This window comes from Phlebotomus papatasi, chromosome 2 (assembly GCF_024763615.1).
Source record: "Phlebotomus papatasi isolate M1 chromosome 2, Ppap_2.1, whole genome shotgun sequence".
Classification (NCBI taxonomy): domain Eukaryota; kingdom Metazoa; phylum Arthropoda; class Insecta; order Diptera; family Psychodidae; genus Phlebotomus; species Phlebotomus papatasi.
In genome coordinates, this window is record NC_077223.1 from 108,064,931 (window position 1) to 108,088,077 (window position 23,147).

A 23,147-nucleotide genomic window follows, 5' to 3' on the forward strand; every position below is an offset into this window, starting at 1 on the left:
CAATTGTGGCGCTTTTGAAGCTTCTGAAAAAAAGAATCTGGTGGTGGGGATCACCAGAAGATAAACAGGTGATCAAGGGGGGAGCTTCCCGAGGTCTAGGTGTCACAAATTAACCGAGAGATTCAGTAAACTTCCTCCAAGAGACAATTTTATAAATGATCTTGACTTCCTTATCCAAAGGATCGCAGCATTTAGGGGAAGACTGGACTGTTTCTTGCAGAACCGAATTAAACTTTATGACCATTATATTTGTAAGATATTTTTTTCAAAATTATGTAATATTATAATTTTATTTTAAAAAATGTATTTTATTATTAAAAATCTGAATGAATTAAATATATTTAATTGTTACCGGTAATCTTGGAATTTCATTGATTTGTTCACAAAAAGATCGTATATAATGAGAGTCTGAAGGTATGGAAATTTTCCAAAATAGAAAAAATTCCATGAAAAAGGTGAAACTTTGATAAAAAAAAAAGTTGAACTAATGAAAGCAAAGGAAAATAGGTTTTAAAAAAGCAACAGTATTGTTAATTTGAAATTAAAAGAAAGACATGTATTACAATTCCAATAAAAAATTCTTATGCATCCGCTAGCTAACCTTTTAAATCAGGTGAATATCAAGAAATTAAATTTCCCATCTATTTCGTTCTTAAACGTAGTGCAATCTGTCCTATTCTTTCGCGCTAAAATCAAAAATTAATTTGGTGGGATGCTCAAAAGATGATTATAGGTACACTCGACTTTTCGTTATCCGGCTGACGTGGGGACAAAATGACATTTAGGTTTTTTTAATCTTGTCAACTTTTTTTTTATATTTTCTGCTGTGTGAATTTGTGTTCTGTCGAAAAAACAACAGAATTTTCTTTGTGGTGTATTTATGTTTCATTTTGTAGCACAATTGTGTGTCAAAAACTTTGATAAAATGAAAATAATGCATTAATTTACTCTGGACAACCTACATGTTTCGTAAAAAAATCGTTTTGAATACATCAACCGCCAGCGTTTGGCAGCTGTCACCCGGATAATGAAGTGACGGATAACGAAGAGCCGTGTGCAATGGGGAAATAAATTCGATTGGGATACAGTAGTCTCTCGCTCAATCGGCTCTTTTTCAATTGGGCACAAAACTTTGTTGGCAATTTTCACGCTTGATTTTGTAGCAAATTTGTTCAAATTCGCTCTAGTTCGTTTTGTTTTATCGTGATTCTTTATATTTGAGCGCTTTTTGTGGAATTTACAATAATTTTGATACCAAATCTCTCGATAATTTGGATGACATTTTGCCCCCATATGCCCGATTGAGAGAGAGCCTACTGTAGTAGATCTATATCATCCACCCCAATCCACCCTTTCTTTATCTTCTTCTTCTTCTTTTGAGCGTCACACTAACTTAAATGTTGATATTCCGTGCGTAAGTCGGAGACTTAATAAAAGGCCCTATTTTGATACGTATAATAGCGTCTAGACACTAGAAGCAAATTTCGTCAAAAATTGGCTTATTAAAAAAAAGTTTGACGTTTCTGTCTAGGTATGGAAATTTTCTTTAAAAATTTTTTTTTTAATTGGTCCTAATGCGTAGAGGCCCTGTAGAAGATGGAAATTAGTTAGTCAAAAATAAAATTTAGTCAATAATGTTCACACTAAATAAAATTAAAAATTAATTTGAAATTAAAATTCAATTTGAATTTGATAAAAATAGGCAAGAAATTAGATTTTGTGTTACAGAGCAAGAAACCCAATATTTCGAGACTGTAAATGTGTTCGTGTAGTTTTACTTACGAAATTTAGATAACTACAAATATTTTTTTCTCATCAAAGATTATACGAATTTAAAACCTTTTTACTGCAATTCATTTATACTCAGATCTCCGATATTTGAATGATTTGGATACAAAATGACACATAAAAACATATGAAAAGGGAGATTACTTGAATTTCTCAAGTATTTTGACAGCTGTCATCCGTATCCCGGAGAGCACAGTTCTCAGAGCTGAGTGTAGTAATAAGAAAAGCTTTTAAACTTTCTGTTTCTTTTTCTTCTTCCAATTTATGTTGTGGCAGTCAGTTTGATTTTCTTACAAACTTGCAAACTTTGCAGTTGCAAAATGAAACGGGTTATATTCCTTAAATTAACTAACCTGAATTTACCTGATATGGTTAATTTAGGATAGTCGAATAAACCCAGCTATTCCTCTAAAACTATTTTAATTTTTTTATTTAATTTCATCTCTTAAATATCTCATAATTTCAAAAAATTGGAAATTCTTACAATGCTCTATTATGCAGAAGAAACAGCCTTATAAGCATGCAAAACTTTACCCCACTCTCCCCTATTGAGAAAGACTTGTGCAAGAAAGACAAACATCAATCTTTTCCGAGGGACAGTTTCAGAAATATCCAGTAAAAATTGCGTTAAATTCATAAGATAATCTCAACTTCAAGGAAAAACCCTACAATATTAAATTTTTAATAATTGCATATCCACTTCTGTGACCAAAAATCCATTTCACTGGAGTTTCTGGAGACACTGAGTCTCTTCATGAGTAATTTCTTGGGGTTTTTCCCTTCATTTCTCTTCAAAGGCATTTGCATGGCATCTCCAGAAGTCATCCCAAAAACACCAATAAACCCGGGAAAACATGAATAATACCCGGTTTAATACGGATTTCATCCATTTTTCCGCCTCGATTTGTCATAATTAATGTGTTGAACTTATTGTTTTTTTGATAACTTGAATTATTTTAATTGGATTAGTCAGGGCGAAAACTGCTTCTTGCGCGGTATATTACGTTTTTTTGTCAACACAGATAAATCAATTACGCAAAGTCTGGGTATTTAACCATGACATTGATACCACGAAGGCGGTAAAACATTAAGAAAAACACCAATGACGACAGAGCATTGTAGGAACTTGTGATACCGGCATGAACCATTCCGGTTCGTTGATGAAGAGGGTTTACCGCCAAAATTCAAAACATACTTTGGAGACTTTTAGGAACATCAAAATTGATGCTTTTTGAACTTATATTACAGATTTTGTGTCAGAGAAAGGTTTTTTACAGAATATTGAAAAAATATGGAATTCTTTAAATATAAGGACCCGTCAAATAATATCTGCAGATATCTCTAAGATTTCTGTAGAGAAAATCTACACCTCTACAGAATATCTGCAGATAATATCTGTAGATATTCTTACGAATTTTATTTGGACTTGGGACAAAATTCGTCAGAATATTTCGGCAGATTTTCTGACGAACTTCTGTAGATATTCTGCCGATTTTCTGTAGATTTTTTCTACATTCCAGACTTTCCAGACAAGATGTGTCAGAAGAGATGGAAAAATTTTTCACTGAAGTTTGCAAAATTCAATAGAGTTATTTTTTGTGATATCACGGTGTTTATATAAAATAAAGAATTCTGCGACGCCGTGTTACAAGTAGAGAAAAGTGAAGTGAAAACTTTAAACAGAGTGTCGACCAAAATTTCGTGTTTTTGTATCATTCGATTGGCGATTTTTAAGAAATTAGTATTTTTGCTCGCAGTTTTTTTACTTATCTAAAACGTGTACTCGGTAATGCTTGTTAAGCAGAGCATACAATTTTCTTTATAACTTCTACAGTTTCTTCATAAATCAACAATATTTTTGTGAAGTAATGGAGGTTATGCAGATTTTCTAGGGAGAAATTCTGCCGAGAATCTGCAGATTTTCTCTGAATGTACTAGAATATACCGTTAAAATTAAAAAAAAACCTCCGAGTAAAATCGGCAGGTAGAGCAATGATTTGACGGGGAGGTAGGAAATCTTTTTAATTAGTTTAAAAAAAGAAAATAATTACATTATAGGGAAGACTGGGGCAAAAAGTCACAAAACGGATATTTTTTTAACAAGGTACTCGAGCGCTTCAAAAATATCTAATTAACGCAGTTTTATAGGAAATTTACCGCTCTACAACTTTGTGAAAGTAATTTTCCTCTATTTTGTAAGGAAATACGTTTATCGAGCCAATTTATAAAAGGTAATTTTATGACTATTCTCAAAAATGCTGGGGCAAATAGTACCAGACATGGGGTATTATTATATTTTGATTCGCTTCATTACAGGCTTCCGTAAATTTGAAAAAATACCTAGAGGACATATTTTTATAGAAAATTTATTCATCTACAACCTTTGTAAAACAGCATTTTCTCTGCGAGAAAAGTGCTTTTCGAGCTATTTTAGAAAAAACACACAAAAGACTGCAAATCGTGTAACCAATGCAAACAAAAAGCGACGAGACATGGAAATGACGTTTGTTTTCGCCGTGAGACATCAGAAATTGCTTCGCTTTTTTGTTACTTTTTATCCCAAGTGGCCATTTTTAATAAAAAAGATTTCTGGAGAAAAGAACCTTTGTGAAATTCTAGATAGCAGATTCGTATTCAAAAAATCCAAATTATTTAGAAAATATTCACCAGTGCATCAGTTTTGGAAGATAAGTAGGTAATAATTGTTATCTACTGCAAGGAAAATATTTCAAAAATAGGGCTGAAAATTTCGATATTTTTTATTTTCTAAATTCCTTGTTCGAATTCTAAGAAACTTACGACATTGAAGAAGGTCTATGGAGGCTATCTATAGAAAAAAATTTGGGCTGCTATCTTTTTCACCTTGGAAGATATTGAATTTTGAATTTTTCAATTTTGTGACTTTTGCCCCAGTCTACCCTACTTCTACAACATGCCTACATGTCTGGAAGAGTTTGCAAGACATTACAGCTTGGATATGAGGAGGGCGATGACTCCGATGATGGTCTGGTTCGAAGTATTTTCTGACCTGTGACTAGTCCAGGTTAAACTGGTAATCCGGGATAGTTGCCCACCAAAGCAACCAATAAAGCAAAGCAAAGTAAACTAATTTTTTAATTATTTAATTGATTAAATAAATCAACAATTTTCTCAAGAAACTTTTATTTAATTGAGGAATGAATTTTAGAGGATAGGAATTGTGGAACGTAAAAAGGAATTCCAGGTGAGTTAAAAAAAGAAATAATACAAACCATACAAACATTTCTGTAGAAACAACATTAATTTTGTCTAGTACACATTTTGATTACAGTAGTACTGTTTACAAACAATTATGTTTAATTAATAGCATTATTTTATTTTGGAGACAATATCTTTTTAAATATTACATAATTATTAAAAATTTTAGAAAATATGGCACTTCTTTTTAAATCTTATTAAACTTTTATAGTAAAAAAATTAATCAGATTTATCAGTCCATTAACACAAAGTGAAATTTATTCATACATTAAAATGTTCTTTTTTATGGTATTAATTTAATTAAAACAAATTCATAATCAACAAAAACTGTCAAGAAATCTGTCATTTTGTAGACAATTTTCAATTGAAAAATACTTAGAAACCTTAGAAAATTTAATTTAAATGTAGAAAAAAATTGAAAAAGGGGAAAAAGGCATTACATTTTTTAAGAACAAAACAAATAACATCACTTCCTTATCTTCGAAATCCTGACTAGTCATACTTTGTATGAGATATTCAAGAGAACACCAGTTTTGGAGAAATGTATCACAAAAATTAACAAGAAATTAAAGGAACTACCCACAGCAACAGTTTTAAAGAAATACAGAGGGTTCCGGGATTATGTATGTCGGAATTATGCATATGATGGGAATATGTAAATACACTTAATGCATTATTGTCTATTATCAGGAGCTCTTTTGTGAAATTATTTTTGATATTCCCCTAAATGTATGCATTTTTGTCGAGGCGATAAATTTCAAATGCGTAAACAGTTCACGCTGAAAATAGTCCAAATATTGGCGCCAATAAATTTGTATATTTTACGGCGTTTCCGTAATTTATTCAAAAGAAATCTCCTGAGAGTAGGGTGGAGTCTATACTTAACAATTAATGTAATTAACAATTTTTTTGATTTTTCGAATTCTGTTAAATGTAATAACTTAAGATTTATTAATTTATTTTAATTAATTTTATAATCAGCAAACTACTCGATTGTATGAATGGCATATACGGTCTATGGTCCAGGGTTTCTGTCGTTTACCTGGTGAGCCCGGAAATTGTAAGACGGCGGCAGACGCAACCAAGTTACAGATTGGAAATAAAATATCTATCTATCTATCTATCTATTTTTGCGTTATCCATAAGTGTAGACACCACCACTATGCAAAATTTCTGTTTCGCGCGCTTTTCTCGGACCCGAAAATATGCAAATCCCGAGACCCCTGTATCTTAAAAATTGTAAAACTGTTACTCTTTTAATTTTTGATATTTGTATGCTTCACATTCGCCAAATGGTCGCAAAAAGAGCAATACCAAGCAGAGTAAAGCTCAAGGAAATTTGATAAGAACTGCTGGGTTCCTCTATAAAAACTTCTGGTTCCGGCAGATAATCCCAATCGATTTTGTTAGTGCTGATTATCTTGGCGAATACCTTTGCAGACGTCTTCTGCACTCTCGTTCGATTTGGATCGTTAAAGTCGACATGGTAGAGGCCAAATCTCTCACTGGAAAATAAAATGATATTGTCAGGAGCAGAATGAGAAAAATCCGGGATTACTGAATCTTACGTGTATCCAGCCATCCACTCAAAGTTGTCCATAATGCTCCAAGCAACGTATCCCTTAACATTGCAGCCATCCTCGATGGCATCGAGGATTGCTTCGAGGTAGGAATTGTAGTAGTTGACTCGACCGATATCTTTGGTGCCTCCAAAATCTGAATACCCATTCTCAGTCACGTAAACTAGAGGATTGTCATACTCATTCCGGATCCAATTCAGCAATTTGTGCATTCCAAATGGCACCACCTACAATATATTTCAAGATTTTATTGCAAAATAAAAATAAATTAAATTTATTAAAGGAAAATAAGAAAAAATATGAAGTGTATGTAGAGCGTGCGGCCAATTCGACACATGTTAACCCAAGTGGACGGCTGTAACCGACCAATCCCAATCCTTTATTCATTTGACACGCCCAACCCCAACCATCCTTATGGCTGCTGAAGAGTTGGTTTCGGGCTCTTATTGTTAGGTAATTGTCCTCAGTCTTCAGTGAGTGAGCATCAGTCACTGTGGACGGTTCACTTTCATGAAGTGAAAAATGCGTGGCACCTTACAGTTCTTCAATTTCCCTCTATAAGTTTGTAATTTTGTTTAGGTGAGCTTCATGAAGGCTTACAGGGCTTCCATGTATGAAGCTAAAGTGTGTGCGAAGCTTCAAACAATATCAATGATGGCATGAAACTCGTACTTCTCAGATATTGTGCATAAAATCTGCATAGCTGAAGCATAAAACGGTTTATACTGTGCTGAAAACTCGCACAGCTGTTAAACATAAAACGATTAAGATTGAGAAAACTGTTAAAAATTTAGATTCAATTTCGTTTGACCTATGCAGGACTTATGCTCAATTTTAACCAATTTATTCTTGAGCTGTGCGCGGCTGTACCGGTTTTGACGATTACCATCTGTTTTATGAAGTCCAACCGCTGTGCATGTTTTCAAAACAATCTCAATCAAAATACCATTCTTCAAAATTTTGATTTTTTACTGTTGATCAACATTGAGTACTACATTCCTTGAAAAAGAAAGCTTCCACTTTTGCGTTTAACAACTAAAATTTCACTACATTTTTAAAATTAAATGAAATCTGTTAAACTCAAAATTAAAAGTTAAATTTTTCAAAGAATAGAGTACTCAATGATACTGATAATCAGGAAAAAATCAAATTTTTAAGAAAGGGGTTTTTCAGAAAAACTATTTTCACTTTTTTATACTATATCGATCGCTCAGAATAAGAAACGAACAACTCGCAGTAGGCAAATTTTACAGGAGACCGACCGATTCGAAGCTGACATTTTCCATGCAGAGTATAGGATTTTAGATGTAAAATTTCTAGAACTTTGAAAATAGTTACCTTATCTTTCAAGTATAATATTCACAGGGAAGGTAGAAGGTATAAAGAAGTATCCAAAAAGCGAATAAAACGATTTTTTTGTAAAAAAAATCGAGTTGTTCGACTTATATTCTGAGTCGTCGTGAATACAACGATGAATAACTTTAGACAATCCGGAAAGGTTATATACTATAGGAAAAAGTTGAAGACGGGAACAAATAATATAGGTTAAATATGTGTTTTTTGGTGACGTTTGTGCTTTCGGGGTATGAACTTCCACCCCGCTCGAACAATTTTTACCGTGTTAAAGGCGCCTTCGCATACACCCGCACCCCCCGCATAAGTGTCTAGCTAGATACGCCACTGGAGTTTATCATGTGATAAACTAACAATCTCAGAATTCATACCCTGCCTGGTGACCTAAAGGGAATTCGAACTCGGGACACTTACATCCTTGAGCGAGTGCTTTACTACTTGACTCATCGAGTACCAAACCTCACAGCTTTCCCCTAAATAATAATTTCACCAAGAAATTTGATTAAAAAATTATTTAGGTGATATTAAGTTTATTTCCACAAAGTAAGATTTCCTATAGTCGTTCGTTTACGCTTAAATGCTTCGGATGGCAACATAGATTCCAGAAGCAAATCCAATTACACCTAGAAGGATTATTAATAAATCGCGACTGATATAGCCACATTTGACACCATGTTCAGAGTACATGACGCAGATTTCCACAATGGCTGGAAAAAAGAATCCAGTCATGGTCATACAAAGAGCCCCCATTATTGAGATGATTAATGCAAGATTGGGCACTGCAATTGCCAATAAGGTTGTGACTGTCACGAAAGCTGCTCGGATGGAATAATCCCAAATTTTGTACATATTTGTATCTTCCTTGTAGTGTTTCTTCAAGTAATCACACATTATGTGGATGGCAGCGTAGGCCTGCAGAGGGTATGTGGTAAAAATTGCTAGAGCATAGACAAGTGTAACTGATTTTGATAAGCTAAAATGTAAAGGAGAACAGGTGAATTAGTTGAAGGTAATTTGGATTCTGGGTATCTTTCTTACATTTCCTCTGTGGGGAAGTTGAGGGTGACACTACCCTTGATATCTTCACCGTACTTGAGGTACCCACTAACTCCAATAAAGATACCGAGGAGTGATACGATTGACATAGCAATATTCATAATACCGAATAATCCTCCGAAATCTTGAGGTGTCTCCATGTCGTATTCAACTGAGACTACCACTCCAATTGCTCCAAGGGTGAAGAAGACTGTACCAACAAACAATGGCCATTGGGAGATTGGACTAAAAGCCTGGCGATCTTCGAAGGAAAGGCCATCTCTGTAGATATAGTAGAGGACTATGCTGAGTCCAACGATGGTGAGGACGTTGGCTACCATGGAAATGGGTGCTAGGTACTTCAGATTGCGGATGAAGCAAAGGAGGATGAAAGGCACAAGAAGAGCTAACATGTAGAGTCTCAGGTCCATATGAAAATCTAACTCAGACATGATAATTTTTCGTAGATTCTCCGCCGTAAAAGCCACATAGATGCAACATATTCCTATTTGTGCAAAAATGAGGAATATATTGACGAGATGGTGGAAGCAGTTGGCGTATGGCCTGAGCCAAGGCGGTCCATCGACTACCGCAGCTTTAACTGTTTCTGCGTAAGACATAATTGGAACTCTATGTTTCTTGCAAATAACATATGAACACCTCACGAGCATATGGATGCAACATAGAATAAGAACAGTGATTAACACCGTTCCCACAGATCCACCAATGTAGCCGCAATTTTTCATAGCATCTGGCATGGCGAGAATTCCTGAACCCATTATTGCCTTCAGGATATGCACCAATGCAGCAGAACTAGACAATCTATTCGACCCCTCACGATGCAAATGGGGATCGTAATTTCCACTGGACATCTTCGTGGGCAATTTTCACTTCACAATCAATTAACAGAAAATCTAGCACTGGATTTGTTTGTTTTGCCACTGATTTCCCCAATTTTCCCAAAATGTTCTGACTGAGAGACTACTTGACTTCCTTACGGATTTACGGAAGCATATTTAATTCTTTTTCAAGAGCATTAAATTAAATTGTTTTAAATTTAAGTATTTACACTCTAAGAGATACTTATGAATTGGTAAGGAACAAGAATTGTTAACTCTTTCGTCTCTTTTGGGACTCTGAGTACCCAAAGCAGCATATGAATGTTCTGTGAAAAATAATGTTTTTTTAATTATTCAGAAGTGATAAAAATCCTATTCTTATGGATGATTACAAACCACAAGGGTGTCCAATTGTAAGATACTTTTTGTAGGACCTCAATTAATTCCTGAGCTTAGATATTTTTGATTAAAAAATTGTGAAATTGGCTTGCAGCATGCTGCGGTCCGGAAAGAGTTAAAGGTATCTTTTTATTTAATAGAACAGATAATTTTGCCTTTATTGGTTTACTAATGGTAAAACTTGACTCTCGAAGCATATCAATCTTCTCAAACCACATTCGAGATATACTCACACTAAGCCACGCGGAGGCACCTGTTGGCCAGGATGGATCAGTGCTCCTAACAATGTTCACATCGTGCTGGAAGGATGGAACACTGTAGCCAGCTGTGTTGCTCTGATCATTCTTCGTCACCAAAGATGTTGTGTAGGTATTAAGCCCAAAGAAGTCAGACGTTCCCTTGATCCTCTCAATTTCCTCAGGAGTGAACTTTGGTAGACGGGATCTTGGGAAACCCTGTTGCATACTTAAAGCGTCTACCCTATCAATCATTACTTGAGGATAGTTTCCTGTGGCCGAGAAAATTGGATGAGCGAACCATCCCAAGTAGAATTGCATAGCCATTTCAGAAGCCTCCTTATCATCCTCACTATCAGTCTTTGGCTCGTTCCACCGTGAATCCATAGTTATGCCAATCTTACCTAAAACAAGCAACGTAAGAAAAGAGTCGAACCCTTTAAAATCAAGCACTAACTAACCATTTTGTGTCGACTGGAAGCTATCCCTGTACAAGTGAACAGCTTCCGCATGAGCTTTCAGCAAATTGTGTGTGCAGATATAACCTGGGATCCCTGGGAAAGCATAAGCTGGTGCCCTACTGGCCTGTCCATAACCGTATTCACAAACATGCATTGGTTCATTGAACGTTGTCCAGAACTGTGCAAAATTTAAACGTAAAAAACGTTAATTACAAATTTATTTTTTTCATCAAAAGATCTTTAATTTTACTTTAACACGGTCGCCGAATCGCTCAAAAACCACTCTGGCATAGTCCGCAAAGTAATTGATAATCTCAGGATTTGCAAAACCACCCATCTCCTGGAGCCTCTGTGGCAGATCCCAATGATACAGTGTGACCATTGGTGTGATATCATAGCGCAATAGTTCATCAATTAGGTCACTATAGTAACGGATACCAGGCTCATTGACCGTGTTGACTATTCCGGTGGTCATAATCCTATTCCAGGATAGGGAAAATCTGTAGATATGGGCACCCATTTCTCTTACCATCTCGACATCTCTTCGCCACTGCAGAAAAGTAAAGAAAAATACGAGAAACCTTCAGTTAACTCGTGTAGTCTGTATACCCGAGTTACAATATTTTACTAGAATGTAGAATTGAAGTCAAGGAAACGTAATTTAAACGTCACTGTAGTTATTTTAGGTGGGTCTGGATTCTTCCTATTCCTTGACCTAGTTATTATGTTATTGTTATCAAAACTATTAGCACAATGTCGTACATTCGGCGTAAAATTCAATTACCTATGGTTAAGGTCAATGAAGTTACCATATGGTAAATTTTATTGCAGTCATTACCGTTTTATAATGAAGTAGTTCCTACTCAACTTTTTTGCAAATATAAAACCTTACAAAAATACTTAGATTATTACTCCGAGACGATATATAATATAATGTTACTCTAGCTTGATTTTGCTACTTGGGTACTGTATAAAAGTATTATAAATTTTTCATTGACTCTAAAACATATTAAAAATTGAAAAATATAAGAAGAGAATTGATGAAAGTCATGTCACGTGGAAATATTATTACATTGAAAAAAAGACTGGTAGGGTAAAGTGGTACAAATTGGACAATGGTACAATTTGGACAGGGCTTTTTTGTCTGGATAAATTTAGTACTTCATTTTTATTTGTATATTTTTAATGCTTTAGTTTTATAATTTGTTCCTTGTGCTTAAAAACAAATTTTGTACTGTATTTATCAAGAAAAAAGCCATATCCAACTTGTACCGGCGAATTGTCCAACTTGTAACACTAATTCCAAATTATATCACTTTACCCTACATTCAAGGGTGATTGAAAAATTATTTTATAAATAAGTTTCCAATTGTAGGCAATGCATATCAAATTCTTTCAATCCGTTTTCACTTACGCCGGAAGTCCCTGTACTTCAGGTGAATCTGCTTTCTCTCTACTTTTTACATCGATGTTACGTTTTCACGTTTTACTAAAATTAATTATGCGCTATCGTACTTCCGACGTTAAACTTACGTATGATTGTCGTCGAAGAACTTACCATATAGTAATTTTTATTATAGGCATCTTTTCATAATGAAATGGTTATATTTCCCAATTCGAAAATAAGACTTGTAGTCGTACAAAGTGCCTAAATAATTTCGATGGCAAGACGATAAATATAACTTTCTTCTGACCTTATTTTACCACTTGGGTACGGTCGATACAATATAAAAAATTATCAAAGTTTTGGTTTCAACTAAGATTTTCCATGTATTTAACGTCTCATGTTTTACAGAATTCTTGAACTCGTGACTTAGGCTTCAAACCTAAGGCTTAGCCATTTGGCTTAACTTCTCTAATTTCCAATTAGTTAAGATTAATTGAAAAATTTTGACTCAAGGTTGGATTATTAAGAACAAATCGCTCCTTGGAAATTACAAGGAGTCAACTCGTTTTTTTCCGATTTTGAGATTCTAATGCACTTAGAAAGGCAATTTATTAAATTTTTAGATGATATAAGTCAATAAATTTCGTTATTAGAAAAGTTTTTCAAAATTTTAGTCTTTTTGATTGCTTGCATGATTTTGTTTGGAGTAAAGGGACACAAAATACATTCATCGTTCAAATTTTTGTGAAACAGGGGACTCAGTCAAGCAAATTGATCCCTTGTCATACTAATTTCAGCAAAATTTGCGCATCATTTAGAAGGACAAGGAGCTAACGCATTAAAAACATATTTTGAAAGGTAAAAATATAAAGGTTTCGATGTTTATATTAATGCTCATACAAATAGAAAAGAAATAGATTGTTTTTGTTCAGTCATTAAATTGAGATATTTATTTACACAAAGTTGAATCTTTAATGCTGTCTCGTGAAAAATGGCCGAAAATTAGTTGGCCCCTTTTAATTTCCCAGGAGCGAAATAATCTATTAGATTTTGAAAATCCATAAAATAGCGGCCGTTTAGGATTATGGCACCTTCAGGAAATGGGCTAAACCTCTAGTGTGAAGACCGTTCTATACGGGCTCCAGAATTGAGAATTAGCTATATGGCTTAAATCCTCTAATTCGTTACCAGGCGAGGTTATTGTTGCTTTGAATTGGATATTAAGGGCAAATTATCCTTTGAACTTTGAAAAATCAACAAAATTGTTTGTTATTCAGATTTTTGTGGGCTTCGGGAACTGCACTCAGAAAAGAGCTCTGTAGAAACAGCTCTTAATTTAGCTCTTGAAATAAGAACGGGCATTTGTGTCTTGGGTTAAAGACTATTTTACTTGAACGAAAGCATTTTTTTTAAAACATGCTTTGGCTCAAGAACGTATACAGTGTTTGAATTTTCAAAGATTAAAAAAAATGTCTCTGAAAGAATTTTAAGCACCGAGCAGATCTTGGAGCAAAGCATAACGAGCTTTGATTCCAGTATCAGATTTTCTCTGCTGTATCGCAACAATATTGACGTACACTCACAAATAATAAACGCAATTGAATTTCACGTTTTTTTTATTGAAGTATCACTGTATACATTTTTAATCTATTGTATTTCACATTCCCTATTTTTTTTTTTATTAAAATCTAAACGAAATTCATCCCTTTTTGTCTAAATCAAAACTCACATTTAGGAAGATTTTTTACCATCCGACTATCGATGAGCGAGATGCCCGACATGTTTACAATTTTTTTTTTCACCGGAACCATCTCGCAAAAATCTTTTAAATTTTTCACTATATAACATTTTTAAATAAAAAATCACTGTTGCACGACACTCCAGAGGCTCGAGCGAGCTCGTGAGTCACAATGTTTTGTTTTTCAGAAAAAAATATTTTTGTATTTTTCGATCAATAATTCACCTAATTTTCACATAATTCTTGTCGGCACTGTATTTTTTTGAACCACAAGACACTTCACTACTCGTAAAGGCTTCCCCCACAATTTTCACTATAATTTTATTAATAAAACTCGCGAAAACAATCACCACTTTGCGAATTAATTGCACTGTAAATTATTTTGTCTGCCATTTGACAGCGCTGAAAGCCACTGGAAATTTTCTAGTGAGATGATATTTCGCTCAAGATACGCCAGCTCTTAGTTGATCTGTTTTAGAGCACAGCTCTTAATTCAAAGCACGACATGTTTAGGTTGATTCGGCTCTTAAAATATTCTTACAGACAAGAGCTGTATTTTTGCAAATCCCATACAAAGTTAGAACTGCCCTTTTCTGAGTGTGGGCTAAACCTTCTGCATGAAGACAGTATTAGATGCAATACCTGAAAAGCACCTTAATATAATTTACCTAGATTTCCTTTTACAATAACTGAATTTATTGCTTCTGCTAATGAACTTCTGTCTGTTAATATCAGTATAGCTTACATACATGTGGGATAAATGAAATAAAAACATAGTAGGTGTATAGGGAGGGAGTGATGAAGAGGGGAAGGACGAAGGAGAACGACGAAGGACGACGAGTTAGTTGAAGTTGAACGCGCGATTGCATAAGACACGTTACGGTAAGCGAGAAAATTATCTTAAGATCACTTTTATCTTCCCATATGGGGGCTCAACCGGGATATTGAAGTGTTCGCGATTAATTTATCGAAGAAATAACGTGTGAATTTGTGAAAAAACGACGGAAAAAGACGCTAAAAAACGAAAGAAATTTTGCGTAGCCCCAGGGCCCCACTTGGAGTGTTTCGCGTGTTCACCGCGAGTATTTCATTTGGCGCTAGTGTAGTGTGGTGGGTTTTGGGCGAAGCAAAAAACGACACTAGAGTGTCGCGAAAGAGTTACAAAAGTTCCACGAAAAGACGGTAGTGGCGCGAGTGCTTTTGTTTTGATGGACAAAATGTCAACATATGACGAATTGGTGGCAAATTTCACCAAATTGGGCCTTCAACGTGAGTGTGTACGGCTTAATTTGGCAACAACTGGGAAGAAAGAGGCTCTGGCAAGGAGGATTGCTGATGCTAAGTGTCTCAAGCCCAAAATTACGACGAAAAATGATGATGTTTACGACGATGACAAAGAGAATGACGATCTCAGATGTCAACAAGACGAATATGACGGTGATTCTACCAAGAATCAAGATGATGACGACGATGGCAACACCACAATGCACGACGCTTCATCCAGGGTCGAAATTGATCAGACGGATCACAGCCAGGATGAAAATTGTGATGAGAATGCCAATTGTGATGATGATGTGAAATTAAAGATGCCGAGGGGTGTCAAACACACTCCACCAACGACTATAAAATCTAAGACGATGGAGAAATTTCCATGTACGATGACTGAGGAATCTTCAGATGATGACGATGACACTGAAGCTGGGAATTTCACGAAGGTTCCCCGGCAGAAGAAAAAGACTTCAACTCCAAAGAAGGTGAGCTATGATGTGCCTCATAATTCTAGAGTATGTTCTTTTCGGGATGTAGAAGACAGTCTGGAGAAATTTGGTGCCGAAAAGGGACAAGATATTAGAGTGTGGCTTCATGAGTTCGAGGAATTGGCAACGATGGCAGGATGGTCATCTGTGATGAAGATAATCATCTGCAGAAAGACGCTGGTTGGGACTGCAAGAAATTTTATACACGCTCAAAGTGGAATTTCCTCATGGTCCCAAATGAAGAAGCTTTTGTTAAGAGAATTTGGCGAAAAACTCAACACAGCTGAGATTCATAGACGATTGATGGCACGTATCAAGAAACCTGACGAAAAATTTCTAGATTATGTGTATGAAATGCAGAGAATTGCTAAAATGGCCGACTTGGAAGAAGAAGTGATTTGTGAATACATTTGTGATGGTGTTCAGGATGAGGTGACAAACAAGGCAAGTTTGTACGAAGCTCAAACGATTCATGATCTGAAGAAGAGACTGGAGCGCTACGAGAAATTGAAGGAAAAGCAAATGGTTTCTCAGAAAAAGCCTGTTAGTGAGAAGAAACCTGCAACTGAGAAGTTGGCAGGCAAGAGCAACCCTAAGACGACCGTTAAATGTTTCAACTGTGGCGAGCCGGGCCACAAGAGTAATGAGTGCCCTCATAAAAGTCAAGGAATGAAATGCTTTACGTGTAATGCCTTTGGGCATTCGTCTAAGGAGTGTACGAAGAAGGCAGATGATGCCAAGAAGCCTGCCAAGAATAAAGCAACAGTGAGTGTTGTGAACTCCATGAAAGAAGATGACTATCACGTGATTGTGACTTTGAATGGGCATGAAGTTCTGGCAATGATAGACACTGGAAGCGACGTTTGCTTCATACGCGATGATGTGCGTAAGAGATTGTGTGATAAGAGTGTCTTAATTCAGCCGACATCATTGAGTATCACTTCCTTTGGCGGACAGATGCAAAATTTCTTTGGGAAGGTGATGTTGAAATTCTATATAGAAGATCATGAGTACGAATGTCCATTTCACCTCACCCCACCCGAAGCAATGAAGGCTTCCATGCTGATTGGGAAGAATTTTCTGAGGAATGTGGACTATCGCATAATATCCGGCAAAGTGAGTATAATGCCTATAATAAGACTTGATACTAGTCCCACTTTAGAAGAACCTAAGAGTCTGAAAGATGAAGGAATTGTTGATGATGAAGTCAACGAGAGTGATGATTGGATACTCGCTATAGAGCCCTGTGTCGATGAAGAAGTTGATGTAATACCAGAGTATAAAGATGAGGTGAAGAAATTTATCTCTGAATATTCCCCAAAGAAGCCAGAGAATGTTGGTGTTCAGACCATCATTAATTTGATTGATAAGGAACCAGTCACACGACGCCCACGACGATTTGCTCCATTGGAAAGACGAGTCATAGATGAGCAAATACAGCAATGGCTGAAGGAAGATATTATTCAACCATCGGTGAGTGAATATTCTAGTCCTGTAACATTGGCGAAAAAGAAAGATGGATCCTACCGATTGTGTGTTGATTATCGGGAGCTAAACTCTAAGATTGAGAGAGATAGGTTTCCAATGCCCTTGATTGATGATCAGCTCGATAGATTGGCCAAAGCTAAGGTTTTTTCAACGCTGGATTTAAAAAATTCCTACTTCCATGTACCAGTGCATGAAGACAGTCGGAAATTTACCGCATTCGTAACTCATGATGGCCAATACGAATTTAAGAGAACGCCATTTGGACTGTGCCTAAGCCCTTCAACTTTTGGAAGATTTATTAATAAAGTGTTTCAGGAGCTTATTCAGAAGGGAGTTTTATTAGTATTTGTGGATGACATAATTATCCCCAGTAATGATGAAGACGATGGGCTGAAATCTCTTCAGCTGGTACTTGAAACAGCAGAGAAGGCTGGACTACAATTCAATTGGAAGAAATGCCATTTTCTACAAAGACGAGTAGAATATTTGGGCTATGAAATATGCGACGGGACGGTTGCACCATCGAAGACGAAAATTGAAGCTGTCCTGAATTTCCCGCAACCCAAAACTGCAAAACAGCTCCAAAGATTTTATGGGCTCGCGAGTTATTTCAGAAGATTTATTCAAGATTTTGCAAGAATTGCACGACCATTGACGATGCTGTTGAAGAAAGAAACGACGTTTATATTTGAAGATTCCCAGACTGAGGCATTTAACAACTTGAAGTTTATGTTGACCCAAGCACCAGTTCTGAAGATTTTTAATCCTGATGTAGAAACTGAACTTCATACCGACGCTAGCAAAGACGGTTTAGCGGGAATTCTTCTCCAAAGAGACGCAAAGGACGGAAAGATGCACCCTTGCCATTTCTACAGTCGCACAACTCAAGGAGCTGAGACGAGATATCACTCATATGAGTTAGAATTTCTTGCAGTAGTGGAATCAGTTAAGAAATTCAGAGTGTACCTCCTTGGGATCGAGTTTAAATTGGTAACGGACTGTTCGGCGATGAAACAAACAATGACGAAAAAGGAGATTAGTCCACGAGTAGCTAAGTGGATGTTGATTTTGAATGAATACACGTTCACAACGGAACATAGAGCTGCAAATCAAATGCAACATGTAGATGCTCTTTCAAGATGTAAGGTGATGATGGCCAATGACGTGACAACGAGGATTCGAGCAGCTCAAGCTCAAGATGCCTATGTGAGAGCAGTTAAAGATGCTCTCCAGAGTGGTGAACATGATGATTTTATTTGTGTGGATGATGTCCTCTATAAGAAACACAAAGATGGTAAGCTGTTAGTGATTCCAGAGGGGATGAAAGCTGAGATTTTGAGACGATGTCATGAGACGGGACATTTTGGTTTAAGAAAGATGAAAGACAAACTATCCAAAGAATACTTTATCCCTGATTTGGAAAAAGAAGTGCAGAGTTGCATTCGGAATTGTGTAGAATGCATTTTAGTTGAGAGAAAAAGAGGAAAGGCGGAAGGGGAATTGAAGACTATTCCAAAAGGAGATGTGCCAATGGATACTTGGCATATAGATCATTTAGGACCGCTCCCTTCTACCAGAAAGTGCTACAATTATATCCTAACTATTGTGGATGGATTCTCCAAGTTTGTGTGGCTTTTTCCCGTGAAGAGTACTTCGGCGGATGAGACTCTGAAAAAGCTGAAGATATTAGCAGATGAATGGGGAGATCCAAGAAGAATTGTTGCAGATAGAGGTGCTGCTTTTACCTCTAATCAGTTCAATGATTATTGCACATCACGAGGAATAGAATTACATCACATCACGACGGGAGTTCCACGAGGAAATGGCCAAGTGGAAAGAATTCATGGAATAATAATTCCAATGCTGACGAAGCTAGCTATTGATAAACCAGACGAGTGGTTTAAATTTGCTGGATGTGTGCAAAGATTTGTGAATTCATCACTCCAACGAAGCACAATGACGACACCATTCGAGTTGATGACAGGAGTCAAGATGAGATGTCCAGAGGACTCACGATTATTAGAGATTCTACAAGAAGAACATGAGCGGATAGTGCAAGAAGATAGAGATGAAATGCGACATGCTGCAAGACGTCAAATAGAAAAAGTTCAAGAAGAAAATCGACGAGAATATAACTTACGACGACGCCAAGCAACGAAGTACAAAGTAGGTGATGTCGTAGTTATTAAACGCACTCAGTTCGGTACTGGACTCAAGTTAAAACCAAAGTTTTTGGGACCCTATCGCGTTGAAGAAGTGTGTAATAACGATCGGTATAAAGTTAAACGTCTCGAAAATACCGAAGGACCCGAAGTGACGACTAGTGCAGTGGACTATATGAAGCCGTGGGTGGCCACCCGGAGAAGTGGCCTGTCAGGGAATGGCCGTGTGGGATAAATGAAATAAAAACATAGTAGGTGTATAGGGAGGGAGTGATGAAGAGGGGAAGGACGAAGGAGAACGACGAAGGACGACGAGTTAGTTGAAGTTGAACGCGCGATTGCATAAGACACGTTACGGTAAGCGAGAAAATTATCTTAAGATCACTTTTATCTTCCCATATACATTACACACTAATTACCTTTAATTAGTTTTATTATGATAAAACAATTAAAAACCTAGTCCAAAGTACCAGCATGCCATTTTGAATTCGAATATTACTACTATCATGCAAGTTAGTTAGTTAGTTAAGACGTTAGTTTAAAAGTTCTACAAAATATCTTTCAAACTAAAAATAAACTGAATTTTCTCTTACTCTTAAATATTTTCCAAACAAAAATTATCAATTCCCAGCTTTCAAGATATTTTTTTCTTGAAGTAGCATCTTTGGAGAGGTAGCTCGATCTTTTTTCAGATAATTTTTAAGGTTTCGGACCTAAGTGTTGTCGCTATTTTTCTTCGTTAAGTGCAGTTTCGTTCATTTCCATATGACAAGACCTTTGAAAAGCATTACACTCATTTTATTCACACGGAGAAGGGATTGAAAAAGGCTCAATGGACTCAATTTGTTTTAAAATCGTTCCACTGAAATTAAAAAAAAGCATTAAGTTAGACAAATATTTTGTGTAAAACTTTTTGTTTTTAATTTAAATAAAATGTTAATTATAATTCATATAGAGGAAGGTATTTAGGCTTCGCACTCACTCTGGCTTCGAAAGCTTCATATTTGCCCAATATTCCTTTAATAAATCTATCGTAATTTATTTTATTTACTAGTCTTAGTTAACACTCACAGATTCATTTATGAGAAACTATGGAGTACCTATCCGAAATTAGAGTATGTCCGAAGCTTCGAAGCCTTCCTTTATTACATACTAAAGTCGTCATTTTTTAGAAGTTATTAAAAGGTTGAAAAAGTCGTGAAAACTATAAAATAAATTAAAATTAGGATTTTCAATCGGAAAAGAACAAACACTTTTAAAAACAAATTTAAATATTTAAAATCTCAATGTTTTTCCTCAAAATTGAAAAATTTTCTGTTGAAATCGGTCTTTCGTATTTTTCTAAATTTTATTAAGCCTTCCTCGTAGATTGTCTTCGAGGGTTAAATTTATTTGCACGACTTCAAGGTCTTAAAGCACGTCAAAGACTCTTTCACATGAAATATTCCATAAATTCTCAGCATTTGCGAGACAATGAACACAAGAAGTCAAGAGAGTATCTATGATTGAAACCAATTGATTTTATACATTCATAAATTTCTTGTACATAATTACCCGACAGATTTCTCAATTTTGTCTTCACGATCAAAAATTGATTCTTTAGCGTTTTTACGGAACATCTCAATTTTTACACCAAAAGAATCCCTAATCAATTTTTATCGTGCCTTTTGACCCAAAATAAAAACGACTTTTTGGATGAAACCATTAATCTATCCGAGAATAATCTCATTAGATAATCATGATTAATTTTATGTCTTAATTCTCAGCCGAAAAACCCGTGGTAATTAGAATTTTATCAGTCTGACTGATAAATCCTTAAGTACAAATTGCTATTGAAGAGACACTTGAATTTATGTTCTTTTTGGGGACTTTTTCTTTAAAATTTCCTCAAATATTGCGTTGCAAATTGTTGTAGAGAAGCTTTTGTATCTTCGTGACTCCTAGAATCATGATGTTTTCTAAAGAATTTTTTGATGGATAATTACTGATCGTGTTCTACTGGGATTTTTATGATCTTCAGAATATTTACGAAAATATTAACAATTTTTATTGAGCATTGCAATTACCCCATTGTACACAGCTGAAACCCTCAATTTGGAATGTTCTAACAATCATTTGGGAAGGTAAGGAGAGTTGATCTGTTTGGCACGTAGGAAAAACTCATTCACAATTCTTCAATAATGAAAAAAAACACTGTTTTGAAGTGAATAGCAATAAAATGCCGACGTGTGATATTCGTAAGGAAATGATCAAGAACTCACCAGGTGATAGCTGTCTGCAGCAATGTCTCCAGTGCTCTGATCCGCGATCATTTCGGGATGATTGTGAGTCAGGTGATCCCAAATTGATTCACCTTTGCCATCCGCATTCCAGCCCCCTTCTAATTGATAAGATGAACAGCCCACTCCCCAAAGAAAATCCGATGGGAATGATCTTTGGTCATTTTGGGCATGAACTCTGAAAAAGAAAGACAAAAAGTAATAACTTTGAATAAAGAATATTAATTATTTAAAACATTCTTGGATTGATACTTAGAAATAAAATCAAAATGTCTTATTATTAAGAATACTATCGATCAGTTATTAAATTTGATAAGTGCAATTGTACAAATGCAAATAATATCATAAACTTGTTAAACCTATTGAACTGAATTTAGAATGTCACAGCGATCATCAAGCTCTGCCAGCCATAAATAATGCTGAGATTCTAGAAATATCACCTCAAGAGATACAAAAAAAAAACCCTAAAATAATCAAATTCAATGGCAAAGACATTTTGGGCATGATTGGTGGGATAAATTGGGCAAGAAACACTTACGAAAGAGCTTTACATTCCAACAATAAAATTCCAATAATTGTTGCCTGAAAAATAGCACTTGCACTCATTTTGTGATGCATCTCAAGTCACTTGCACTTCATACAAAAATCTTCTTCAAAGTCACTCCCGAGAATAATTCTTTGACGCCTCGGTGCTGTGCTAAGGTAAGGCACTTTTCCACAATTCACAGCACAGCAATTAATCCCCAACTAACTCTTTAGCTGGCCAGGCACTCTCTTTTATACAGCTCCTAGTTGAGAGTGCAGCCGAGAGACTAAAGATACGACCGAAACTGCGAAATTGTGTCGCTTTTGAAGCTTCTGAAAAAAAGAATCTGGTGGTGGGGATCACCAGAAGATAAGCAGGTGATCAAGGGGGGACCTTCCCGAGGTCTAGGTATCGCAAATTAACCGAGAGATTCAATAAACTTCCTCAAAGAGACAATTTTATACATCATGATCTTGACTTCCTTATCCAAAGGATCGCAGCAATTAAGGGAAGACCGGGATGTTTCTTACAGAATTATTGAATTTGAGTTTCTGATTCCGTATATAGATGTATTCAATTCAAATTATTACGCCATTTGATGTAATTCAGCTCCTCTAATGAACATACAAGAATCCTCCAAATATACGTACGGAAAATTGGGCGCAGAAAGGCTCCAGGAAGAGTCATTCTTATAGAACAGAGAACATGAGTTCCGAAGTCCAAAGTCTAATACAAAAATTGTGGAAGCTACTTTCTCTTGGAGTTCAAGCAGTTAGAAATTAAGTTTAAATTAAAGCGTATAAAAAGTGAATTGTTTGTTTTATTTACAATTTGTTTTAAAAATCTACTTAAGAAAAGGAAACAATTATTTTAAAAAAAATT

At 35.7% G+C, this 23,147-nt stretch overlaps 2 protein-coding genes across 2 annotated transcripts; both read right to left on the reverse strand.

Annotated features, from left to right (window-relative positions):
• Nucleotides 1-5,048: 5,048 nt before the first annotated feature.
• On the reverse strand, nucleotides 5,049-22,588 carry LOC129800721 (myrosinase 1-like). The gene is made up of 7 exons (XM_055845320.1): nucleotides 22,278-22,588; nucleotides 21,722-21,917; nucleotides 11,179-11,478; nucleotides 10,929-11,106; nucleotides 10,465-10,871; nucleotides 6,594-6,832; nucleotides 5,049-6,530 (listed from the first exon to the last, which is right to left on the reverse strand). The coding sequence occupies exons 1-7, from the start codon at nucleotides 22,355-22,357 to the stop codon at nucleotides 6,305-6,307; spliced, it is 1,626 nt and encodes a 541-aa protein (XP_055701295.1). The 5' UTR covers nucleotides 22,358-22,588; the 3' UTR covers nucleotides 5,049-6,304.
• On the reverse strand, nucleotides 8,420-9,998 carry LOC129800723 (proton-coupled amino acid transporter-like protein CG1139). The gene has a single exon (XM_055845322.1). The coding sequence runs from the start codon at nucleotides 9,863-9,865 to the stop codon at nucleotides 8,993-8,995; it is 873 nt and encodes a 290-aa protein (XP_055701297.1). The 5' UTR covers nucleotides 9,866-9,998; the 3' UTR covers nucleotides 8,420-8,992.
• Nucleotides 22,589-23,147: the final 559 nt, after the last annotated feature.

Excerpts from the sequence above, each read along its gene's own strand:
- LOC129800721 (XM_055845320.1), bottom strand. The coding sequence starts at position 22,357 with ATGCATCACAAAATGAGTGCAAGTGCTATTTTTCAGGCAACAATTATT. Across the intron at positions 11,107-11,178 it reads GATTCGGCGACCGTGTTAAA|TTCTGGACAACGTTCAATGA; the intron begins GTAAAATTAAAG and ends AATTTTGCACAG. Across the intron at positions 6,833-10,464 it reads GTGCCTCCGCGTGGCTTAGT|GTGGTGCCATTTGGAATGCA; the intron begins GTGAGTATATCT and ends AATATATTGTAG.
- LOC129800723 (XM_055845322.1), bottom strand. The coding sequence starts at position 9,865 with ATGTCCAGTGGAAATTACGATCCCCATTTGCATCGTGAGGGGTCGAAT.